Source organism: Barbus barbus, assembly GCF_936440315.1.
Source record: "Barbus barbus genome assembly, chromosome: 23".
In the NCBI taxonomy this organism is placed as follows: Eukaryota; Metazoa; Chordata; class Actinopteri; order Cypriniformes; family Cyprinidae; genus Barbus; species Barbus barbus.
In genome coordinates, this window is record NC_136751.1 from 21,065,352 (window position 1) to 21,092,501 (window position 27,150).

At 36.3% G+C, this 27,150-nt stretch overlaps 1 protein-coding gene across 1 annotated transcript; it reads right to left on the reverse strand.

Annotated features, from left to right (window-relative positions):
* Positions 1 to 830: 830 nt before the first annotated feature.
* LOC306842735 (copine-2-like) lies at positions 831 to 26,567 on the reverse strand. The gene is made up of 16 exons (XM_079373769.1): positions 26,332 to 26,567; positions 21,501 to 21,703; positions 19,758 to 19,937; positions 19,504 to 19,578; positions 19,346 to 19,417; positions 19,171 to 19,254; positions 18,928 to 19,017; positions 18,052 to 18,150; positions 17,025 to 17,108; positions 16,525 to 16,584; positions 14,343 to 14,476; positions 14,197 to 14,251; positions 13,188 to 13,239; positions 12,974 to 13,107; positions 1,920 to 2,156; positions 831 to 1,340 (listed from the first exon to the last, which is right to left on the reverse strand). The coding sequence occupies exons 2-16, from the start codon at positions 21,672 to 21,674 to the stop codon at positions 1,233 to 1,235; spliced, it is 1,638 nt and encodes a 545-aa protein (XP_079229895.1). The 5' UTR covers positions 21,675 to 21,703; positions 26,332 to 26,567; the 3' UTR covers positions 831 to 1,232.
* Between the last annotated feature and the right edge of the window lie 583 nt (positions 26,568 to 27,150).

Consider the following 27,150-nt stretch of genomic DNA (forward strand, 5'->3'; position numbering starts at 1 on the left):
TCCTACTTCCTTCATAGATGGACACTGCTGTGTTTTAGGTTAAAATGCATAAACACTCATATCAAATGATCTGTAATAACAGACAAGGCAATAATGATCATGTAATGTAAACAGTTACTCACACATTGTGTTGCGACATTACTGTCAGATCCAATATTGCTGGCACATCATCGTCTTTTAGTTTTAATCTTTCTGAAAATCCTGCATTGAATTGTGCCTTGTTTGTAAACGAATCTGCTGTAAAATAAAGTGAACAAAGGACCAAGTGCTTAATTAAAAATAAAGGTCATCAAATAAAGTTTATTGTTTGGTTTTTGTGTAGAACTGCTTTTGCCGCTCTTGTTATTTACCTAGGCTACTACATGTGTGAATCGGTGGGCGGGGCTAAACAGGCAGCGATGTAGAAGCAGGCATTGATTTTCTTCTGCAGAGGTGGTGTTTAGCCACACTATTATATCATAAAGAGGCACATTCCATAACCTGTCATTCTGGCAGATTGGCTTCAATATAAACTGTTTTTAAATTAAACCTTCCTCGAACTAATCCTAATCCCCCCTCAAACTCGAGAAAATACAGAAAACGCTCAAACCAAATTAAGAGTGATTATGACTTCAAATTAAAATCAAATGTAGTAAACTGCTCAAAGTTATCAATGCAAAGTGTTCTAAAAGCACAACGTTGCTTGATCACTTGTTATTTGAAGGTGTTGTTTGTGACTCACTTCCAACCTGCAGCAATTTTCACAAGTAAAGCGCTAATCAGATCTAGAGCCTCAGTTCCCAAATCAGTTTGTTTGTGCAGTGTGCGATGCGTGTGCCAGTCATGATTTTCTCAAATGAAATTTATTGACCTGAGTGGAACATAAACAACCGATAAAACTGTACAAAATCAACAACACCACCTTGACCATGGCACCATACGATTAGCACTAAATACAAATCACTACATAGAGTACTCTTTAGCTTTCACTTCTCTTAAAACACAGAAAATGGTAGTATAAAGTTACATTCAGCCGAATACTGTTACATATTTTGTGACAGACACACAAATGGCCGTTGCGTTTAGATCGATAAGTCATCATATATACTATCTATATATAAACCAATAAATAAAAACATTTACTAAAAACACTTCTGTACAGAAAAAAAACATGCATTGAATTGGTCAAGGGGGGTCTGTAAACAGTTAGCAGGTTTTGGCAACATGCAGTGTGAACTCCAGGCCTCCAGCGCTTATTCCGGCATTGTGTTGCTAGGCGACAGGTTCCTCTGTTTGAAATACTGTGTGACCTGTTGCGGCAGCTCTGCCAATACGGATTTGGCTAAAGTTTCCTTCGGAGCCTGCAAGAACAACAAACACACGCAATAACATCATTGAGGATGCACACGTTGGCAGTGGCCACTTGTTAGATTGTTAAATCCACTTCCATGTAATGAAAACGAAGAAATGGCAGACACGTTCGCTTGTGCGGCAGTGAAAGTTGGCACAGTTTCCTTCCATATTCTCGCTAAGCTAAATGAATTTTAATTTCCTCTGAATGGAGCCCAAATGAGGGAGCGCTGCCCGTTCCCTCCTGCTGTTGAGGAAATCACATGGCCCACAGACCACCCACTCGCACTCCTACTGAAGATTCTGTTTACATACGTGATCCAGGATTGGATTCACTTCAGAACAACAAGAAACTATCCAGGCAACAGAGGTCTGTGGCAACAGAAATATTGATTATATGCGTAAGCTAAAGCCTCTGGGTCAATTCATCTGCATAATATGGAGAGTTTAATGCTGCTCGGGAATGACATTTTGACCTGGCACTGAAATTACCATTTTAAAAGCATTGCATCATGTGCCCTATGACAAAACCCTTACATAACTGAAGCAGTGCAGAATTGAGAGAGGAAATCAGGATGAGAAATACTCACGTTGCGAAAGTCCCTGAATGGCACAAACTGCACGATGTCTCGGACCGCCTCCTCTCCCGTGTAGGATCTGAGCACGCTGCTGTCTCCGTCCAGAAACTCCATGGCGGTGAAGTCGGCGTTGCCCACCCCGATGATAATGATGGACATGGGCAGCTTGGCAGCTTGAACTATAGCGTGACGCGTCTCGTCCATGTCGCTGATCACGCCGTCAGTAATGATCAGTAGCGTGAAGTATTGCTGCAGAAGAGGAAAGAGAAACTATAAAAGGAGTCTATGGAACATATATAGCTTTATTACCGTGCTAAACTGTTTAAATATTGCATTTACTACATTTGGTGCACTTCCTGAAAACATCTTGTTAAGCAAAGCAGAGGCTCAGAAAAATCCAATTAAAATTTTATATTTTCTGAGAACATTGAGTTTGCCCATGTAAAACCCACCAACGCAATGCTAGGGTGCTCTGGGTGGTTGCTAGGGCATTGCTAAGGTTATTAGGTAGTTGTTAGGGTGTTGTTATACAATTGAGGTAGTTGCTAGGGTGTCGCTAAGGCACACTCAGAGGTTGCTAGGGCATTTGTTTATTTATTTATTTGTTTATTTATTTGGATCCCCATTAGCTATGCTCTCAAGCATTGCTAGTCTTCCCGGGGTCCCCACAACACTTAACATTCATACATTATTACATACATTGAAAAATACAATAAAAAAAAAAAAAAATTAATATATTCTCCACAGTCCAAAACAACTCTATAAACACATATTCCACTTTTTAATATATAAAAACACCTACAATATAAAAAATATTGAAAAAAGCATCACAGATTATTCTGTGAAACAAAATCTTGTATTTGATCAAATACTGCTTTCTCAAGGATCTTACTTAACACTGGTAACACACTCACCGGGCGGCTATTGGAGCCACTAAATTTGGAGCCATCTTTAGTCAAAGGCATGATTTTAGCTTCCTTCCAGGCCTGTGGAAATATTGATTGCTTAAGACTCATATTAAAAATATGATGTATTGGACCAGATACATAATCTATGGCTAATCGGATCAGTTTATCATCTATATTATCTATTCCTGGTTGTTTGTCTTTACAGACAGATTTTATTAGCCTTTTCACAGTTTCTTCTACCAATTCACTAAACTCAAAATTACAGTTCTTACCTCTCATATAGTTCTTTATATTAAAAATTGTAGAATTATTTTATGTCACATATGATATTTCTTTCCTCAATCTTATTGCTAAAAAACCATTCAAATAATTTCTATCCGTTACACTACCAGGTTATTTTTGCTATTCTCATCGCTGAGCCATATAATCCTTTAATTCACTATCAATCCAGGATGCTCTACGATCCTTTATAATTAATTTCTTGATCGGCACATGATTATCAATAACTGGCTGAAATTTTCTAATAAATAATTCAAGTGCATCGTTTGGTTCTTCTACCTCATAAATCTCTGACCACTTTATATTACCAATATCCCTCAAGAAAGCTTCCTGGGAAAACCTCCTATATGACCTTTTATACACAATTCTGTGCTTCACTTTGGATATTTAGTTTTTCCTTGCAATCACAACTATATTGTGATCACTACAACCTACTTGGACCGATATTGCTGTCGTATACAAATATTCATTGCTCAAATAAATATGATCTATACAAGATGATGTGAACTCACTCTTATTATTTATGCTTATTCTCGTTGGTTGTGTAACCATCTGTTTCAATTCACATATGTCTATTATATTTTCCCATTGATTCTTTAAAAAGCACTCATGTACTAACCAATTAATATTAAGATCACCTAAAAAAACAACTTCCATATTTAATTCACAAATCTTATTCAGCATCTCACCCATATCTTCTAAGTATTTATGATTTGAGCCTGGTGGCCTATAGCAACATCCTACTAAAATTGGCTTGACATGAGGTAAATTAATCTGCAGCCATAGAACCTCAACTTCATTACACATAATATCATCCCTTACTTTTACAGAAATATTAATCTGCACATAAAAAGCAACACCTCCACCGTACTTATTTCTATCCCTTAAATTATATCCACTTATAGACACAGCATTATCATCAAAATCTCATCCAAACGAGTTTCAGATAAAGCAACAATATTAATTGTGTTTGACAGTAACAAATCGGCAACTACATGTACTTTGTTCCTCAAACTACAAATATTCAAATGAGCAAACTTTACATATTTTTTTGGCAATAAAGTGGCAATAGACATCCAATATATAACATATCACATCACACCTTGATCCTTGTCACATCCTCACATGTTCTCCTTTGCCTGCCTTTTATGAGCAATGAGTTTATCGTACCTTAAGAAAGCAATGTCCCCTCTTTCTCTTGCAGTTTTCATTTTTGGAATCAGTTCCTTTCTCCTCTTTCGAACTGATTCAGGATAATCCTCATTTATAAAACTTTTCGAACCCTTCAGCATTCTCGCGTGGCTGATTGGGGGTTTTGGGGGTTTAATTACCCAAATCCCAACTAAAAAATAGCAATTTCTGTTATTTTCTAGGCATTAGATATGGAGTCTACAATGCAAGGGTGTTGTGGGTGGTTGCTAAGGCATTGCTAAGGTTGTTAGGTAGTTGTTAGGGTGCTGTTATACAAAAGCTGCTAGGGCATCGCTAAGGTATTCTGGGTGGTTTCTAGGTAGGGCTGCATGATATATTGCATGCGATTGTCATGCGCATGTAGTCAGTAAAGCCAGTTCTGTGATTAGCGGTAAATCTCCATCACCTGTTTTCAAATGGAGCGGCATTTAATACACAGAGCCGTAGTTCACCGACAAGGTATGCAATATCACGTTCAATATCGCAGGCGATTCATCTGCGATTCTGAGCGCAAATTGCGTAGCTTGTCGGTGAACTACGGCTCTGTGTATTAAATGCCGCTCCATTTGAAAACAGGTGATGGAGATTTATTAATAATCACAGAACCGGCTTTACTGACGAGATGCACATGACAATCGAATGCAATATATCGTGCAGCCCTATTTCTAGGGCATTGCTATGTGGTTGCTAGTGTTTACTTTCCCAAGTCAGAAGAGCCATTTCTATGATTTTCTAGGCTTTAGATGTGTGATCAACAAAGTTAGGGTACTCTGGGTGGTTGCTAGGGTGTTGCTATGCAGTTACTAAAGCATTTGGTGTAGTTGCTTGGATGTTGCTCTTCTTTCAGTAGAGTGTTGCAGATGGTTGCTAGGGCATTGATTAAGTGGTCCGGTGGTTGCTAGGACATAGCTAAGATTTTATAAGATGTTGCTAAGGTGTTGCTAAGCAGTTGCAAAAAGTAAAAAGAACATGCAGTTCCTATTTTCCCCAAATCAGAAAAGCCATTTCTTTGATTTTCTAAGCCATAGATGTGGAGTCCACAATGCTAGTATGCTCTTTGTGGTTGCTGGGGTATTATTGAAATATTTGGTTGCCAGTGAGTTGTTAAGGTGTTCTGGGAGGTTCCTAGGGTGTAGCTACATGGATGCTAGAGTGTTTTGGGGTTTAATTACCCAGGTCCCAAGTAAAATTAGACATTTATATAATTTTCTAAGCATTAGATATGAAATCTACAAAGCTATGGTTTTCTGGGTGGTTGCTAGGGCATTGCTAAGGTGCTTGGGCTTGTTTTTAGGTTGTTGCTATACTGTTACTAAAACATTTGGGGTAGTTGCTATGCTATTCTGTTGCTAGGGTGTTTTAAGTGTTTGCTAGTGGGTTGCTAAGACATTGCTATGTAGTTGCTATGGTGTTTGGGAGTTTTACATACGTACAAGTCCCAAGTAAAAAGAGCTATTTCTATTATTTTCTAGGCCCTAAATATGGAGTTGATGCTTAATATAAACCTTTGAAGTTTTTTTACGCCCTTTTTATCATCCACCTGGTGAAAATTGTAATAATATAATCACTTAGAAAAACTCAAGCTCCACGATTTGATGTTTTGAAAAACCTCTAACCCTTAATTATGAACAACAGTATTTTGCAAGGGGTTCTAATGACAGATATTTAATCTAGCTCCAAATCCGACGGTTTACTCGAGATACAAAGACAGAGTGAAGGAAAATAAGACAGTGATGTGCTGAATTTCTTGTTAAAGCAGCCACCCCGCCCTCCCCCCACACACTACAGGCAGACATACGGGGAGCTGGAGTAAATGTGTGGAGGGATTTACACTGTCACTTTCCCTTCCTCCTTCTCTCCGTGGCAGCTCCTCTCTGACAGTAACACTTAGCATGGAGCGCTGCCTGTCTCTCCAGCCCTAATTCATAGACACCATACTTCAATACTTCCTCCAGGAGTACACCCTACTGCTCACACAAGAAAGTTGGATCTGCCACAGCAGAAATTAGACATAAGAACTGGGGCTTTAGAGGCTGGTACAAAAGATAATTGGCCTTAAATTTAGCTGGTGATATGACCTAAATAGGCAAACAGCAGAAGAAACTGTTCTTATTTTTTCCACTCTGGCGAGATGAGACAGAAATCAAGTATTTACCACAGTATACACTCTCATGGACAACTAATCTTTGAGTCAAATGCCTCCAAACAGCATTGTATAATGAAACACCATTCTAAAGTGTTCCCTTGCCTGCTCTGCAAAAATATTTAATCCCTTATGCAGTCTATGACTTATTAGTGGTGCTTGCAAGCACTTTAGAACTTTTCTAAAGCATCAGACTTACAATTTTTAGATAAAATAGGCAAAAAAAAAAAACATAGACTTTTATTAAAAGAGGGACCTGATTCAAATCTAAGCATTAAAATAGTAGGATGAGCTTTTTAGATTTTTTTACTTAACAATTCTGAAGACCACAGCAATCACTTTTTTAAACAACTGGATGTACAATTTTCAGCTGGTGAGCATAAAAGGGCAGAAAAACATTTACACAATCATTCAAAAGTTTGGGGTTGGTAAGATGTTATGAATGTTTTTGAAAGAAGTCTCCTATGCTCACCAAGGCTGCATTTATTTAATAAAAATACAGCAAAATCAATATGTTTGTGAAACATTATTACAATTTAAAAGTTTTTTTATTTTAATATATTTTAAAATGTAATTTATTCCTATGATGGCAAGGCTGAATTATCAGCAGTCATTACTCCAGTCTTCAATGATCCTTTAGAAATCATTCTAATATGCTGATTTGGTACCCAAACATTTCTTATTATTATAAAACAAATTCAGGATTCTTTCAACAGAAAGTTCAAAAGAGCAGCTTTTATTTGGAATAGATATTTTGAAACATTATAAATGTCTTCAGTATTGCTTTTGATAAATTTTAAGCGTCCTCAATAAATAAAAATATTTATAAAAAGAAAATTCTGAACAGATTTTGAATAATAGTGTATATTAAGAGACACGCAAATCATTTCTAGAGATCAAAATATCATAGAAACTATTCTGAACACCCAGAACACCCTAGCAACCATGTAGCAATGACCCAGAGCATATTAGCATCATAGTGGCAATTTTTGCAGAGGCAAGAAAGACTTGTCTTTTCTTGAAAGTGCTGAAAATGGATTATGCAAGAGATCCATGAAAATTATTATTAAAAAGGCAACATAAACTGTAAACATTTATATGGAACAGAAATAGACACAAACCAAGGCCGTGCCCTCTTCCCTTAGGTGTATTATGACCAAATGAACAGTACAGCCATGCATAATGGAACAAGGAACGAGGCTGTGCCCCCTGCCCTAACCGCCATACTGTATTGCTGAGACACTGTGGGCAACACTTCCTGTAGGCACTGTGTTAACCTTCCTAAATATACACACTCAGAACATAACGAAGTCACACAAGCTGTCTTTTCACTTACCATCCAAATAACCAACATAACAAACCCAAACCCACAAGATACTGCAGGAAGCATGTTGAAAAACAACCCTAATTCGTTTGGATTCCCTAACCTTTACAAAGACACAGTTTGGACAGGCTTAAACGCAGTTAGTATCTGCTAGCTGCTGGGTTTCTTGCGGTACCTGCCCAGGGTCACTAACGGTGGACTGTGTATGGCAGCGACCACTTCCTCCCTGCTGTGGCCTCTGAAGTCTGGACTTTTGATGTGCTAACAGACAGCCTCATTAGCGTCTCATTATCCAGAGCAGAGACACATACACTGCTAAACTGAATATTTACAGACACATAAAACTGATTGATTACCTCATCAAGTGTTCTAGCACTAAATTAACACACCCATAATGCAGCTCTTATGAAACCACATTTTTTCATTTGAAAACCTTTCTCTGGGAGTTTTTTCTTCAGCTTCAAATGGTCTGTATAAAAACGTATAAAATATTCCCGGTGACGTCATGCCCATTCAGTTGTAGTGGAAACAAATAATGATTATGGCACACTTGAGGAGTTAACAAAATCGCTTCTGCTTTAAGAGAAGCTGTGAGCCCGCAGCACTATCTTCCTCCTACTGCATTAAGGCTCTATTCTTCTCTATCTCTCTTCACTACCCATTTTTATCTTTTAGAGGTGACAGGGTGCAATTAGGGATAGAAAGCGCTCTAGGCTCTCCTGAAGGAGGTTAAATAATAACTAACTATTAAGTTTTCCTTCCAGGCCTAGCGTGTTTGGTTATGAAGTGTGAGTTCAGCAGTGTTCGGCTCATGATCCGGCACCAGAGGAATTAGCGCTCATCCAGGTTATAGTTTTGATTGACGTGAAATTTTTAATGTGTACCAGAAGAGATTTAGCTATGTAAATTATGCATTCATTGCCTTTCATTGTTTTATTTTCAGTTATTTTAATAATTAAAGCAGCAGAATCAAACAAGGTGCTCAGTCAAATGTAATTCTTTACAAAACACATTCTGGATGAATTCCAAAAAACATGTCCAGGTCAAGCTCAAATGAGAAAAATAATTGATTTGCTGAAAAACAATGAAGCATTTTTTGAAGACAGTTCATTTTTCCAGTGTTTTTCTCAGTGTTTGGACACTCTACTTCTTTTTAAATATATGTATTTTATCATTTACGCTAATACACAGATAAAGTTTTTTATTATTATTGATTTATAATTTCAGATAATGAATACATTTTTTATTCATGTATAATATTTTAGAATAGTAATATATTAATATTTTAATATGAATATTACATAATTAAATTATTAAGTTATATAATTCATTAATTACATCTATAATGCACACATATATTACATTATATCAAATTAGATAATTTAATTATGTAATATTAATTTTTATTTAAATTCTTAAGTGTTTATATATCATGGTACACATTAGACATATTTGTTGTAGAATTTTATATAAGGATACATTAATCACAATGCAAAAATGCTTTTTTATAAAAAAGAGGCTTCATTTTCTTTATGCACTATATAATTTATTTGGGCTGCAATATGACCTGGACATGTACTTAACAGGCTTCATGCAATTCACCTTTTAATATGATATAATATCTTGTTTCAATTCAATGTAAAAACATTTCTAATCAGACCATGTCTTATTCTAATCAGACCATGTCAGACCAGTCGTCTGTATGATGACTGCACTGGCATTCTATGTAGCCTTGTTCCCTCGCAACCACAAAAAAGCGCCGCTCCAATCTCCTTCTCCTCCGACGCTGGCCTTGCTGCTGGCCTGTACACAGAGCAGACCTGAGGGCGCAGCCTCATTAGTCATTAAAACCCAAGAACAACTGGGGGAAAAGAGAGAACATTTGTTCGCTGAATCAACTTCTATAAATAGCTATAATTGAAAAGGGATTTTAATGGTTGTTTTCCACTAGGCTGACAATAAGAGCAGGAGAAATTGTGCGCACTGTGCTGTTCAAAGCCCCTCAGCAGACTTTGAACTAACAACCTGGAGGCACATTTTGTGAGTGGCTTAAGGAGCAATTAAGCTCTGCTGAGCCAGGGTCAGTCCTGTTGTCTATTACAACAGCAAACAATCACACAGGCACACCCATCCTACACACACAACACCAGCAAGACTGATCACTGACTTCTCTTCCATCTGCATACACAACCTCTCTATACATGCAAATGCAGAAAAATATGTAATCTAAAGATAACACCATTATCCAACTTCCTACTGGAAACCAATAGTTCCAGTTCACTCAAAATGTAGTACTCTGTTATTATTTTCTAAAAAAAAAAAAAAAATAGATGACCTGGCTGCTTTTTTAACTTTTTTTTTTTTTTTAAGTTTTAAGAAGTTATACTTAGCAAAGCTGCATTTACTTGGTCAAGCATTCAGTAAAAACAGTAATATTTGTGAAATATAATTTAGAATAACCTTTCTATTTTAATGCATCATAAAATGCTATTTATTCCTGTGATGACAGTTGAATTTTCAGCAGCCATTACTCCAGTCTTCAGGGTCAAACAATCTTTCAGAAATCATTCTAATATGCAGATTCTGTGCTCTAAAATATTTCTTCTTATTAATGTTGAAACAGTTGTTGAAACCGTGCTAAATTTTTTTTCAGGATCCATTTATGAACAGAGGCTGTCAAAGTCCTGAAAGCACATAAAACATACCTTAAAAGTAGTCCATGTGACTCAAATTTGGCATATCAGAAACAAAACTTGAGAGATGTGAGTGCTGAGACGGAGGGTTTGCATTTCTAAATTTGTGTTCCTCCCACAAAGCTACTATAGCATCAAAAACTACAGCACATAAGTTATATACTGTAGATCATTTTTATGGTACTTATATGATCTATGTTTTGAACTTGACACTCACCACCCCCTTTATTTGACTGTATGGAAACAACTTCTTTGCTAACTTCTTTTGTGCTTCACAGAATAAAGAAAGTCATCATTTTGGAAAGACATGAGGGGGCGTAAATGATGATAGCAGAATATTTATTATAGTATGTACTTCTTGAATACAGTGAAGCCAACAGTCAGTTTTATAGTAATAGAAAGTGTCTGTGCTACAAATAAAGTGAGAGAAATTCAAAGTATGTGAATGTAAAACATTTTACAAAGCCAGAAATCAGTCTACAGTTGATTAGGTTAGCAATTAATTCAAAATTGCCATCTTAGAATCAGCTAAAGCCAAGAGGCACTAACAGAGCCGCAGTTGAGAGTGCTGAGTTTTTTTTTCTTAAAAGCAAATTTCACACACGCTCACAGGAAGTTAACAGAGTGAGCTAAACTTCACAAGTGGAAAGCTGCAGGAACACCCAGCCTGATGAAAAACAGACACATTGTGCTATCACGGAAGAGAGTGAGCCCTGGTCTGCCCGCATGTGCCTCGCTCAAATGTTGCACATATCTAGGAAACCGAAGAGCTTTTACAGTTTCCACTCAGCGTCTGAGGGGAACACAGAGTAATACTGTTCCTCTCTCAGTGGAGAGATTTGCGTAAAGTGGGTGTGGATCCACTCCAGTCATTCCTCCTAGTCTTACAGGCCAAGTTGAAAAAAGTAATGGGATCTAATAAGACAAACAAGGCTTTTAAATGGAGACTTGCTATCTGGTATTGCGCTGAGACACACACACCAGTGGGTAACACTTTAGAATTCTGATCCTTTGTTAATGAATAACTACACAGGAACAAGTGACTAATGAACTATTAACATTGTAGTAACTACTATTACTTAACAAGAAACTATGATTATTGATTTAGTAAGTAATAGCGCTCAGTTGAAAGTGGTAGTTCACTATTAGCTAATCAATAACTACTATTTTTTTATATATATCCTGAAGAACTACTAAGAACTACCGTATACAGTTTCATAATTAATGTGAATTATGCAAAATGTTTAATTAATTCTAAAATGAAGATCATGGAAACCCACTAGTAATGACTCAAGAATTATCAAATTATTTTAAAGGAACAGCTAACTACTTGGATCAGTATTCTAAAGTGAAAAGCATCATAACTCCCTAATATTGACTGACGTGATTTAAAGCTTTTGAGATATATGTAAGGTTTTGGATCGTAATGGCTCAAGTGTTACTACATCCTTCTGATGAAAGTACTAATTATTTGGATCAGTATTCTAAAGTGAAGATCACGGTAACCCACTAGTAATGATTTAAGTGTTACCAAATCTAGCAAAATTAATTACTAACCAAAACCTTACAAGTTGACAAGTTTACAATGACTTCAGTAATTACTAGGGAGTTATCACGATCTTCACTTTAGAATACTGATCCAAATAATTAGTAAATCCTTTAGAAGGATGAAGTAACACCTGAATTATTACTATCCAATGCTTCACAACACTCTCAAAAGCTTACAATGATTTCAGTCATTACTAGGGAGTTATCATGATCTTCACTTTAGAATACTGATCCAAATAATTAGTAATTCCTTCTGAAGAATTTGGTAATACTTGAGTCATTACTAGTGGGTTACCATTACCTTTAGTTCAGAATTAATTATACATTATGTATTATTCATATTAATTATGAACCTGTATACAGTAGTTCTTAGTAGTTCTTAGGGAGGTATGAAAAATTAATAGTTACTGATTAGCTAATAATGAACTACCACATTCGACTAAGCACTATTACTTACTAATTCATTAATCAGAGTTTCTTGTTAGTTACTAAAAGTTACTAGAGTGCTAATATTGTGTTACTCATGTGTTCTTGTGTAGTTATTCATTAATGATGGAACAGTATTCTAAAGTGTTACCCACCAGTCTGTAACTTGAGGACGAGTCTTTCTGTCCATTTAATGAGTGGCCATTAACTGTTAAACTACTAAATAGTGACAGGAGGCAAAATGCACAAGACAGTCATTTGCTTTTGCATTTAAAACATTTAGCAGATGCTCTCATCCAGAGGGACTTCCAAAGTGCCTTAGCTTCACATGTGAGACTGCCATGGCCAACAGATGGCAAGCGTTTGAGAGAGTTATCTGCTAAATCCATCAATGTATCAGTGTACAAGCTATCATACAATCCGAACAAGCTAAATGCACTTCCGGTTTGGCTTACTATCCCAAGCATTAGATTGCTCCTAGATTAACCAGCTAGACTTCTTTCCTACTTTTCCTTAAGAAAACTCATGATCCTCTCGAATGTTTTGACACTTACTGCTGCAGTGTCCTGTTGGAGGGCCTGGGTAGCGAAGCGGGCCACGTGGTTGATGATGGGGGAGAAGTTAGTTGGTCCATAGAAGCGGATGTGAGGCAGGCAGTTAGAATAAGCTTGAACGATCCCCTCCACACCTGCATGCACATAAAACACCATGAAAGGTACTAACTTAACTTTATCTGTGGATGCTACGGAAAATGTTTGTGTGCTTCACCTGAGCAAAAAGGGTTGGTGGGGTTAAAGTTGATTGCAAATTCATGGGATACCTGGAATATAAAGAGAAAAAAACAACAACAATAACACGTCAGTAGCTAAAAAAAAGACAACATAAATAGGACTAATACATTTTTAATGTCACAATCAACAGCTGGAGTGCCCTTGATGACCAGTTGGTGATTGTGACATTTAATATTTTTATGACACATACAGTACTACAGTTCAAAAGTTTGGGATCTGGTTTATGTCTTATTATCAGTGTTGAAAACAGCTGTGCTACTTAATGTTTTGTAGAAACTGTGATACATTTTTAAGATTTCTTTGATTTATAGAAAGTCTGAACAGCATTTATTTTTTAAATAAAACCATAATTTTGCTCTATTTAATGCATCCTTGCTAAAGTATTAACTTCTTTTGGACTAGAAACTATTGAACAGTAGTGTAGATTTCATATATAAGTCATTGCAATTACTAACAGCACAAAGACGCCTTATTCACAAAACTGCTATATTCATTGTTACGCTGTTATAGTTTAAGATGTCTGTGTACAATTTCTATTGATCATAGCAGTAGTTATTCATCAATTGATAGAGAAGAACACTATAACTGGGCATACTGTATATAACAAGCAGCAGAGATAAGTGCTAAAACAAATGGAATGCATGCAAATAAACAGCACAAAAGGCGGGTGCAATTCTTTCCTTGTGAAATCCCCCCCTCAGACTTCCTTGTATTCACTCCTGTGCCATGGCAACGCAGATGGGATGACAGTTGCATAATCATTGGGATATGTGAGTATTATTAATTTTCTTTATCTGCCTCTTCTCCGTCTTGCACTTCAAATTCTCGTTTCCATTTCACACTTCCGAAAGCTTTAGCAGCCTTTCGCATTCAATTACATTTGATTATTTCAAAGGACAACTAGTATGAGATGCACAAAAATAAACACACAAAAATAAATTTACGTGGACACAAATGCACGCACAGTTATGGACACTTTTTCTCACCTTCCAGTCGGGTGGGAGTTGAGCCCCAAATCCAAGTGCAGGAAACATTTTGTACCTGTGAACAAGGAATGTGATTTTATCAGACACTGCTTTTGTGGCCATATGCAGACCTTTAAATTGTGTTTTTATTAAAAACAGTTACATACGTGTCATAGTCTTGGATGATCTGGCCTACAGCCCAGATGGCGGACAGATATTCGTTGCTGCCCATTGGGTTGATATAATGCAGAGACGACGGCTCCCTGGAGTTGCCATTGGACGCTGTGAAATCGATGCCAACCTGGAGAAACACAAATTCGCAATGTAATACGCTAATGCGTGCCAGTTGGACTGGTGTATAAAAAAATACAAGCAGCTGTTAGTACGATGCATTTCATAAGCTTTTCCCTCAGTTAGTGGGGCATCAAAGCTCATAGCTAAAGGCGATGTTGTTAACACCCAGGGAGGTTGTACCGTCAGATCTGCTCAAGCTGAGATCTGATAGCTCTGTCTTATGACAGTCATGAACCAGGAAACATGTTCTCCGCCTACATCCTTTCAATAAAGCATGTTCACCAATGCAGGGGAGACCCTGTGTCTAACCTTCACACTTGCTAGAGCACACCTAAACACTGGATGATCACTCCCCTGAGGCAGAAAACAGATTAATGATGGGAATGGAAAGGGAAGAGGGTGGAAATGATAGGACGAGGGGAATAGGAGGTGACAGAATGAGGGTGCCCTTTATTGTAGTCATCCTCACATTGCCTGTCATGGCCTCCGGGTGACCAAGCTGTGAAGTTTAGCACATGAGTATAAACCGAAGTGATGTCTACTATATTTTCTCTGGTGAGGTTGTTACAACTGTTTCTTTGCGGGGGTATATGTCTTGCAGTAGATAAATATGGAGTCATGGAATATACAATATGCCCTTCACACCGTATTAAAGAGAGAGTTCAGCTATAAATTAAAATTCTGTCATCATTTACTGCCTTCCTTTTTAAACTTTTGTTCTTCTGTTGAACAAAAAAAAAAAGGATATATTTTGCTTTCCCTTCCACCATGGCACCATAAATGATGGCAGAATTTTCATTTTAGGTGTACTGTTTCTTTAAGAAGTACAGCTTAAAAGGAGACAACACACCTCAAAATTAAATTAAATAACCTACAGACCTTGCCCAATTCTCCTCTCCAGAATTTTGCAATGTCCTTTGCTACAGCAACTATAATCCTAAAAGCCCTTTCTCCATCTTCAATAAAAAGAGAAAACATCTCTTCTGAATGCTGCATTCATGAGTCTGCATTCATGAGTCTTTGCCTACTGTTGAACCCTGAGCTTGACTGGCTTTATAAAGATGCAGTGGGTACTTGGTAAACAGCTGCACTGAAGCTGCACGAGGACTGAGAACTGAGATCACAGCTGCAGCGCGGAAGAAGATACTAGAAGAAGAATTACCAGCACGCTGGATCTTCTAAGAATGATGGCGTGAAAGGGGGTGAGGTTGGATCCAGATCCAACTCCCACCTTACCAATCTCCACCCCCTAGATGTGGATCCAACTCCGCCCCCTTCAAAATTTCTCCTTGTGTGTTTTTGCAGAAAACCATACATGCTTATAACAAAAACTGAGTAAATAGAATGTTCTTTTTGGATGAACTAATCCTTTAATAGATAGGAAAATATTTAAATATAATAATAAACAGAAAAACTGCACTGGTGAAATCTGTGAGGGTTTATCATAATCTGCAGGACAACAAACAGGCATGCATCATAAGGTGCCGTCATGCAAACAAGATATCAAAATCACTTTCCTTTGTTCAGAGGCTCACACAGCTTCTCTCGCTTTCTCTCCCTCTCTCTTTTTTACATCCTTGTGTCTCTCTCTGTCTTTAGTTTCAAATGAGAGACATGGACCTCTACACTGCAGTACACTGTAACTATAGCAACCTGTGAATTTCACTCACTTTCTGTATCATTTCTTACCAATCACACTGGTGAAGGCAATTGAGTCACATATAGGAACCATAGAGCCTGCTCAACTGGACAGCGTATGGGGGAAAAAAAGCTTTTAGAGTACTGGATTCAAAAAATTTGACTTTAACCATCATTTGCACTCAGCGATGTAAAACATGAAACAGACACTTCAAATCTGACACTTTACAACCCTCTTGATTATATTCTGCCATTGTGGTTTTCCGCTAAAATTTTTCTTAGTGACAGAATATATTTTCAAAATCATCTGCATACAAATGTTTTTGCATTTTGCATGCATGAACCCTCCTCCCCTCAAATCACTGACAAAAAAAACAAACAGACATTCAATTCCAGAGGTGACGTTATCATACTCACAGTAAACATGAGCTGACAGCCACCCAGAATGTAGTCCAGGAAGGAGTAGTCTCTCGTAATCTAAAAAAGGAACGGCACAGCAAAACATTTTATATTCACATATACAGATCACGCAACCACCCTTTCACATTCCCTCAAGCTAAAGGTTGTAAAAAGGCTGTTAATGTGAGTTCAAATGGAGATTTAGTGAGAATAACTGAGTCATGTTCTGTTTTAATGCCTGAATCCATCAATAGCGGTGATTAAATGGTGACGGTGCAAGAGTGACAGGTGTTTTGTGCTGATATTAATACATGTTTTTAAAAGAGGATTTAGCACTATTAAACTAATCTGTCCTTACAGCGAAGCCACAATTAAAGGCCTTTATTCGTATTATAAATTTAATGAAATAAGTCAGAACATGGAAGGTGCTTTAATATGCAAGCAGAATGTATTTAATACTGCTTTTTTGTTGCCAGTGAACGTGTCAACATTTTCATTCCCTTTTTTTATTTCCTTACCTTACATGACTTCATTATTATGACCCCAGAGTTTTTGTAGCTCTTTTTCTTCTGTTTTTTAGGATTCATGCATTCAAACTCAACCTGTGAACAGAGAGCACTGTGTCATTTTCCACTTTAATTAATTCTATATTTATTATAATCAATTTAAATTTTTTTGTGAATTCAGACAAAAAATATGAATTAAAATACTGTAAAATATTATTATTTAATAATAATAATAATATTTATTTTATTTCAGTAATCTTGAATATTTGCACATAATTAGCTGTTATTTATTCAGATTATATCCTGGTCTCTTGATATTAGCAGCAGCAATTCTGCTAATATAATTAATCTCCTAACTCAGAATCAGCTTTCTTTATCTGAACCAATGAGAACATTATTTTATATTCTCTTGTAAGCAAATCCAATCTTGAGACAGATATTTATGTATAAAAGCTAACATACTGTCACAGTGCCTATTCTGAAAAGATAATACAAGTATCAGCATCATCTGTGAATTCTAGTGTGAGCATTCGAGTGAAGTGTGAACACAGAGGGGTGACAATCACTGCGGGAGGCAAGCTCAATTCGTTTACAACATGGCACAAAATACATCCTTTCTCCTAGCTAAGGCTGTGCAAAAGAATGTCAGTACCTGAAAGGAGCAAAAGGGTGTTTATTAGTACACTAACTCTTTCTCCAGGAGAACATTTACACATGCTCTGCCTAAGTGTGACTGGCGACATACAATGCTTGTTCTGGTAAACAAGGCAGCGGTAAAATAAGAGCGATTTGCATCTCAAAAGAGCCAGTTACTCTCTCTGTTTCTCCCTCCCACCTCTTTTCTCCTCTCTGTCTCTCCCTCTCTCACTCACTAATTCTCAGCTTCATTATGCCAGATAATGAGGCATAGCTAGTACTCACATAGTATTCTGGCGCAAGAGTGGCAGGCATTAGTGTGAGCCAAGCTTTACTTCACGCATTTAGTTCCTACATTCTGGAAATTATGAATCTCTACAGTGTTAATTGAAGGCAAACCCACCTCCACTCCATTCTGTGCTTCACTCATCTTGTTAACGGTGGTCTGAAACTCGCCGATGAAGTCATGGCCTCCGTCGTTGTCGTAATCGTAGCACAGCACCTGTGACATCACACGTTTACTGAGAGTATTGACATGTTAAAGGAAATAGATGCTGATAATATTTTGTAGAATTCATTCTGGGTCATCAGGACGAGATGAGATATGAGTAAAAGAAAAATTGAAACTGCTTAGTAGTTCTTTGAATAGGTGAAAGATGGGATAAAGTAATGATACAGTTTTTGTTTAGCATGAAAGCGTTTGCATCTGGTCAAATCAAGCAAAGTTTCAACTGAACAGCAAGTGATCACCATGCTTTTTTGTTGTATGAATATAGAATTTTAAAACAAATGGTCTTTAGAAGCTGCAACCCGATTGGACGTATTTCTTCAAAAATCATCCTAATATGTTGCTCTGGGAACATTTCTGATTATTATCAGAAATGTTTATGTTGAAAACAGTTGTGCTGCTTAATATTTTTGTAGATACCATTATACTGATATTTTTCAGGATAGAAGATTCGATTCAAAAGAACAATTTATTTGAAATAAAAATCTTTTGTAGCATTATAAATGTCTTTAAATTAGCAATTTGATGCATTCTTGTTCAATAAAAGTATTCATATCTTTATTAAAAATCTTGTTTTGAATGGTAGTAAAAATGCATGATTTCTGCCAAAGAATTTCTAAAGCTAAAAATCATTTTTTAGGAAGCTTTATTTCATGAATATATTTACATGTTTATATATTAAATGTTATATTAAATAACCTAGACAAAATTCTACTGGTAATATTCACACAAAATGACTACTAGATAAAGACACACGATATATAGGCACACCTTGATGTTTCTGTCCACATCTCCATTACAAAGTGAGATTAGAGGCACTGTGAAAGGCTTCCATACAGGATCCAAAGTGTTCTTAATGACCTGAAGTCACACATACAAATGGTTATTATTCTCTTCCTGGCCTTCATTAAATGGATGAATACAGTCTGAAACACAAGCTTCTGATATAACTGTAGGAACAAAAGTGTACATAAATGAGAATATCAGCAACATAGTTTCTATTTAGCATCTCACCTCTGTTCTGTGAACCATCATCCATTTCCCATCATCCCCTTGTTTGTGGAATTCTAAATAGGGATCTGATTTACCGAAAAAGTCCTGAAAAACAGCCACAAAAAAACATCATCGTCCTCTATCACCAAGTGCTTTTTTAAAGTACTTGAATGGTTTTCACAACCTCTTAACTCACCTTTTTATCCAGCTTCCTCCCACACATGGTTAGGGTGATTATTCTGTTGTCTGATAACTCCTGGGCTGTTATCTAGACCAAACGGAGCACATTATGATGCTCTGCTACAAACTCCATCAATGCATATGTCTGTTATAGTGTATTATGTGGTGTCTTACTGTCATGGCCCCCTTCCCCGCTGGCTTGCCATTAGCCAGAATCAGTGGTCGATGTAGCTTCTTATTTGACACAATCTAAAACAGAACAGATGGCCTGATAAAAGCACAAGTAGAGGCAAACAGAGAGCTAATTGATCAAAACTAAGATCATAAAAGCTTTCGTTAATTACTTAAGATTATCTCATTACAGTGGTGTGAAACAGCTTATAGCAAATTGAGCTGGAAGTAGGTCAAATATGAAAGTGCTACCGTACCACTCCCAGTGTGCAGGTGAATTCGCCCAAAAAGTCGTGTTCGTAAAGCTGGGAGCTGCATTTGTCCTCATCAAACAAGGCAAACTTGAGCTTCTGGACCTCCTCAAAGTGGTAATCCACTTGGAATTTTACACCAAATACTGGATTCAGATTGTTCACGGCAGTCTCTGTTCGAGCCAGCTGTAATGAAATATAAACGTGTAATGAAATATAACATGTGATTAACAGGATTTACACCCACTTATAGTGCAACTTCATGCACTCATTATATGTCTTTCTGTAGTGTAATATAAAGTACAAAAATTACTTTTGCAAATTATGTGAAAAGTGAAATACTAAAAGTTAAGATAAAAGATAGCCCAATATATCAGGCTGGCAAATTAATTTACCAATATTCTCAGGTCTCATGATCTCACTGTAAAATCAAATCAAGAGTAAATAAATCAGATTTTTTATTTTTTTTTGCATAACAAATAAAGCATATTTTTAGGAAAATAATGATTCTTTGGCATTGTAGCATTATTTTTATGGCACAAAATAAAATAAAAAAGTTTTAGACATTAGGTTAAACACCATATTGAATTTAATGCGGATGAAAACAAGGCTGTCAGGGATAGACTTGCAGTCTTTAACATGGCATCCATTGTATAAAGGTCCAACATCACATAATTTTTGCACATTTTTAAAACTGTTTTATGGAGCTTTTGTGTACTAATTTTTTTTTTGCACTCAGCAATCTGTATGATAAATGCATAAATGTTAAACAACAATACAATCCATTGAACGCAATATATTTTTATCCCCCCAGCCTCATTCCTGCCAAAATTTAAATACAACACCATTAAGGCTGTAATCATTTGTAAAGTTTTTTTTTTGTCATTTTGTAATTTGTTATTTCTATTACTAAATATTTTCTTATTACTGTAATAAAGTAATTATTCGTGCAATAAAAAATGAAAAAGCATAACTTCAAGGTATCCCAAATGAAAGGCAGCACAACAGTAAATCTTTATATACAAAATATTCATATTTAATACATTATTAATTATTACATGAATGAAAATGAGATTATTTTGCATTACTCACAATCACTACTATACTGGTGTAACAATCATGAACATTAATAACAGCTTGGGCAGAATCTTTGTTTATTATTTATGTAAATCTGTATGTAAATCTATTCATTTATTATTAGCGTTCTTATTTTCTAAACACATCATGTTCTAAAATGCATTTAACCATGCACTTTCATACTACAAACACATTCCTTTGTTTGTCCCTTGGTGTTTCCATGGTTACAGTGTGCTGTGGAAGAGTGATTTCATGTGCCGGCTTGCCCTACTGACCAGCAGCACTGGCCTGTGATGATTGGACTGCTGAGGGCACAGTCCCATAGAGACTGTACAGACACGCGTGTGCTCACACTGCAACCTATTTTGATCCTCGGTTCATTTTTTTATTCATCGTATGAAGAGATTAAAACCTGCTTTCCTCTGATTTTGCTTCCTGCATGCCAGCTATTTCCGCTTTCTATGCTTCCAACTTGTTCTTATGTCCCCAAAGATATCTCTACATATCTGTTTTGTTACAATCCTAATTCCATCTTCTTTTCTTTCATATTCACATGTCAGTGTGCTTTCTATTTCTAACTACCTGTAGATTTTTATTAAAGGTTAACCTGTGTTATCCACAATAAATCTGTGAAGGTAAAGTGGAAAGTGAACACTTTTTATCACTTCTTACCTCCACCCAGTTGCCATCCACATCATGGAAAAGAACACAGAAGGGGTCAGACTTGGATGCCACGTCGCGGTCTAGCAGGTTGGAGCAGCAAACGGAGAGCTCTACCTTTGTTACACAGTGCTGGGACCCAATGGCAGGACCCACGTCGGGGCCCGAGGCCAGAGTATAGGCCATGGAGATGGGAGTACCTCGTCTCCCACACCCTGGGGGCAACAAAAGAGTATTTCTCCACTCAGTATAACTTCTCATAATGTATCATTCATTCAGTAAAAACAGAATCTAATTTGAACCTGAAATAAACAGAACATTTTGAACATTTTAAAGGGGTCATGAACTGAGAAATCAAAATTCTCTTGATCTTTTAATACATAAGATGTCATTGTGCCTAGTTTCAGAACTCATAATTTTCTCCTTAGTCTAAAAACAGCTTATACTGAAGCCAATCTGCCAGAACGTCAGGTTATGGAATGTGCCACTTTATGACATAATAATGTGGCTAAACACCGCCTCTGCAGAAGAGCAACACCCAGTTCTACATCACTGCCTGTTTAGCCCCGCCCAACAAATGCAGGTCTACGCAGAAACCAAACGTTATTTGATGGACTTAATGAAATTTTGTTTATAAACAAAGCACAATTCGACGTGGGATTTTCAGAAAGATTGAAAGTAAAAGACAATGTTGTGCCTACTATATTGGATCCGACAGTAATGTTGCAGACTCGCAACACAATGTAATGTGTGAGTAACTTTTTATTAGGTAACCACTATTGCTTTGTCTGCTATTACAGATTGTTTGATATGAATATTTATGCATTTTTAACCTAAATCACTGCAGCATACATTTGTGAAGGACGTTGGCTGTCAAACATACACAACTGTTAGCCAATCATAACAGTGGGTGTTTACTTTCGAGTCTACAATCCAGCACGCCTATTCAAACGGAGTGTCCTGATAAGTGGGGTTAAAACAGTAAAGAAAATAGCCTATTACTTCTAAATTATGATGGTTTTTATGTAAAAATCTTGCTAACATTATAAGTGGACCTCAGAGAACCGTACAAAATATTAAAAAAGGCATTTCAGGACCCCTTTAAAACAAAGACATACTATGACATAAAATTATTAAGTATTTTCATTATTACTTTAATTAAATAATATTAATTTAATCATATGATATTGAAATTCTGCATTTTTAGATTTCTAAGACACTCAAATAAGTACATTTATAATGCTGAGCATGTAAATAGCTTTTTTATAAAAGGTCAGGTCTTCCCACCTGGATAAACAATTTTAAAATATTTTTTTTCCCTCGAATTGTTATTATGCTACTATAATTTTAATGCAAAATTTAAGCATTTTCACCAATTGTCTCAGGCATGGAATGTCTGATTCTTTTAAGCAGCAATATCCCAGCAATATTAACCCTATAAAACCTACTCTATCATATTTGACGAACATTTCTGAGGCCTCTAAATTACGAAAATGTAACAACATTTTAAAGAAATTAATTACACATCATTGTTTGACCGTTTCTCACAAAAATGACTTGCCCACATGTCTGAGACCAGGATGCTTGTTTTCATGGTCCCCTGGCAAATAACTCACTAAACATAAAAACAAGCTATGATTTCCACATGCATCAGTGCCCGCAGACACGCGCACACAGAACACAAGCGTCACACCAGGACATGAGGAATACAGCGAGGGCTCTTGTTGCATAGATACTAATGTACTACTGTCTCTTTCCGTGTTAATGTCACAAACCACAATTAGGCTGTGACCACCATAGACAATGCACGATACTTTAAAATCATGTTACATAGAATCCCAGTACATCAACGTTAGCACAACTTCTCATGTTAACAAGAGGAAGTTGATCCGATTAAGAACCGTATATAATTTCCAGTGGTGCTGATGACAACTTGTCAACCTTTAAAAAAAATAAAATCTGGGTTACAGTGATGTTCTTACTGTACAATAGAAGTAAATAGGGTAAATTCTTAAAACACTAAAATACACATATAGACACAATAACAAACAATATGTGTAAATATGATTTTAGTGTGGAAAAATTGCTTACTAACCTTTTCTCTGTAAAGTTATATTCATTTTTACTTTGACATATTTGACATGACATCACAAAGCCAAACAACTCTACAATGACTGTAAAAATTCACATACTTTGACAGGAGAATAAGTCTGTGTTTTCCTTACATTTTAGCTTTTAAGCCCTATAAAACTGTTCCACATATTTACATTGTAAATGCCTCACTGTCACCTCAACGTTTGATTTTGAGAAAATGAGGGCCAAAAAAATCACTTTGGACCAACTTTTTACATTAAATTATAAACAACTTTTCCTGAGCAGTTAGGAAATGAGACGAAAACTCACCTGAGTTTCCATCCCAAAACGGCATCTTTGTAACCTCTAGGGTTGTTCGGATTCTAAATGAACTCTGTATTTAAATTTGCATTATATAGTGCAGTGTTGGTAATCATTCCCAGAATAATGACATATTCCACATGACTGTGATGTCATGGAAAACGGGATACACAGTCTCAACAGTGTGTGCTTAAATCTCACTCAAGAAAGCCCACACCCAGATGAGACACGTGTAATTCATGCAATGTCAAAAAACACTCCACAAATGAGTAATCCTCCACCTAACCTTGCTTCCTAGTTTAATCATTGTTGTCTGGGAATAATGTCCATAAAATCATTCAGAGTCTTATCCCGCCCATTTGAGGTCAAAATGGCAACACTTTGACTTAACCTAAGTGATCATCAACTCAACATTTCATTACTTATCTCCAAGGTTCGGTGCCAGATAGCACACAGCTAGACATTAAAGAGTGGAAAACAAGTGTAAGGCTGTAATCAAATATGGAGTAAACTGTTATTATTTATTAACCATTTAAATTAAAGTATTGCTAAAGTGTAATCATAAAGAATAATGCAGACTGTAGTAATAAAAAATGGCAATCATATTTCATTGTTGTACCATGAAAAACTATCCATATTATCTGATATGAATAAATCTATTATATTATATTATATTATAACTCTTGTCTTGACCTGTATGTAAATGCAGTTTCATACAAAATGCACCTAAAAAGTATGTGATAATCATTTACATAGAACTGTTTACATGGAAAAAATATTGTTCATTATATAGACGCTCATTTTTTTTCTATAGAATAATTAATAGAAATATTTTAATAAAAATATGAGCTTCACTTCTGCCTAGCCACATAGATTCCACATAGACTAGTTTGTTTTTCTGAACTGAGGTGCTAATCGCAAGTTTAACTTGTATTAAACCCTGAACATTCCCTTAAAGGAAAAAAAGCTGTTACCTATAGATCATTTGCAATACTCCACAATAACTGAGATTCAATCTGACTTCCTGTGTTTGTGTGCCAACCCTCCAGACATGGAACATAAACTACCAAAAATCAAACATCTAGAGACTTTCCATTTAAGGGACTTTAACAATTACAACATAATTACATAATTTCCCTATCATACCGTTGCGCATTATCGTCATGGTACAATAGATTTAAAAAGTGTAGTAAAGTGCAGCAAAGAGGAAGATCTAAAGTACCTGTTATCAAGTCACACTTTCATTTGCTCTTTAATATCAAAAGGTGCAGTAAATAATCTCTTATTAATACTGACAGTAAATTAGCTTTTTGTGATTAAGTTGTTAACTAAAACTCTGGGTTAGCTATAGGATACATGTTCAACTACACATATTTTTGAAAATGTCAACATTGTGGGCTCAAAGACCATTATTCAAGTATCTTTGTGAGTTGAGTTAGTGCTGCAGTTTAAGCATCACCTTTCTGCTCAAGTGTCAAACCATATCTACACTTAGATATTACAAAGTGCAACATCCTGTTGACTCTATGATAAGGTGTTGAGCCATACAGTGTCGAAAAAAGTTTATAATGGCTAACTGTAAAACAATATGAATGGAGGTTGTGGCAGTCTATGTGCAGTTAAAAATTCTCTAACTAGAAAAAAGCAAGTGGGTCAATGAAGTGGTGCTCTTTTTGCCTTGATCTATTAAGTTATTCAAAATTACATTCAAAATGCAATTGTTACAAAGAAAAGCTTGCACACGTCTCTTCTACGATGAGCATACTTTCCATTTCTGGATTAAAACTCACATTGATTTTTTTTTTTCTGGAGGATGAAGTCAAAAAAATTTTAGGCAGTCTAATTTTCCAGAGATTAAAAAAAATCCCAATGTTTATTTCTTAAAAACAAGCTGCCAGTTAAGTTTGTTTTAAAATATGATTAGTATTTTAAAAATATATACACCATGTCTTCAAGGTTCAATGAAAGCACCTACTTTATACTTGGTTACACCACTTGACCGTTTTTAATTCATTAAATCTATTATTTTATTAAATATATATATTTTTTTTACGTTACAGGAATGAATTTAGGTAGACTGGGCGACACTTCTTGATTGGTATGATCCTTTTTACCTGAATTAATCCTTCAGATATGGCATTTCTAAGAACTTAGCACGTATGACAACTGTATTTATGAAATTTGCCTAATTTTTATAATCTTGGGAAAGATTACATGACGCAATTATCTTAAAACGTTCAGAGGTCTCTTTGGTTGTTGTGATGCTTTATTAATGCTAAATTATTCTAGGCTTTTTTTGGTTTCTCAGTTTGTTTTCTTAATCGTACACACCGGAACTCTTTATGTTCATATTACTTCCTTTCAGGCGTTAACATGTAACAAACCCTGCGTGTTTGTGAATGGGAATGATTACTTCATAAAGACACTGTATAACTAAATAATAACTCACCTCTCGAATAAGCAGCCTACTTTTCCTCAGCGTCTTCTGTCGTTATTTCTAGTGCTGGTGGGAGCAACTCTGCGTTTCAAAAAGATTATGGGGTTGTTTGCATTATCCAGCAAAAAAAAAAGGAGCCAATGTATGATATATCAGAGGGTAAACGCCGTTTAAGAAGAAAGCGCTTCGCTGTGTTTAAAGCGCGTGCAGACCCGAGAGTTGCGCGCTCAGTGAGCTAACACTTGTGTGGTTTAACTCCGCCCGTGTCCACATCTGTCATTTCCATGAGCTAGTCTCTTCTGAGCTATGTCACCATCGAAAAGAGCTTAAATGAAAGGGACGAAGAAAAGGAACCAAAGTAGCACGCTTGTGTTTTATACGTTTATCTTGGGTGTATTTTTGCTGAAGAGCAGCGGAACGCGCACGCATTGTTCTAAAGAACGTGTGAGGGAAATAATTTATAGATAATTAAATCAAACATATGTATTGTCTACGGTTTCATGCCAGCTAATTAAACTAATTTTGATTAAAAAAAGAGCCACAGAGCATTTGTAGGGGGATCTTTGATATACGCTTTGAATCGATGTGCTCTTCATTGTCATCATTATTGTCGACAGCTATAAACTGGGCGTATGGAAGGAAAATGTGTTTTTTTTCTCCTTCTTCTTTATTATGTTGTACACAGTGTCATCACAGTTACGGGAATGCGTGATTTAATGCAGGAGAACAGTTCTTCCTGATAAAACACAGCAGTACACTTACAAGATGTTGCTTTACTGCCATCTAGCAATAATACTGCACCGTGCAAATGTCTGAATAAAGGGCCCATTT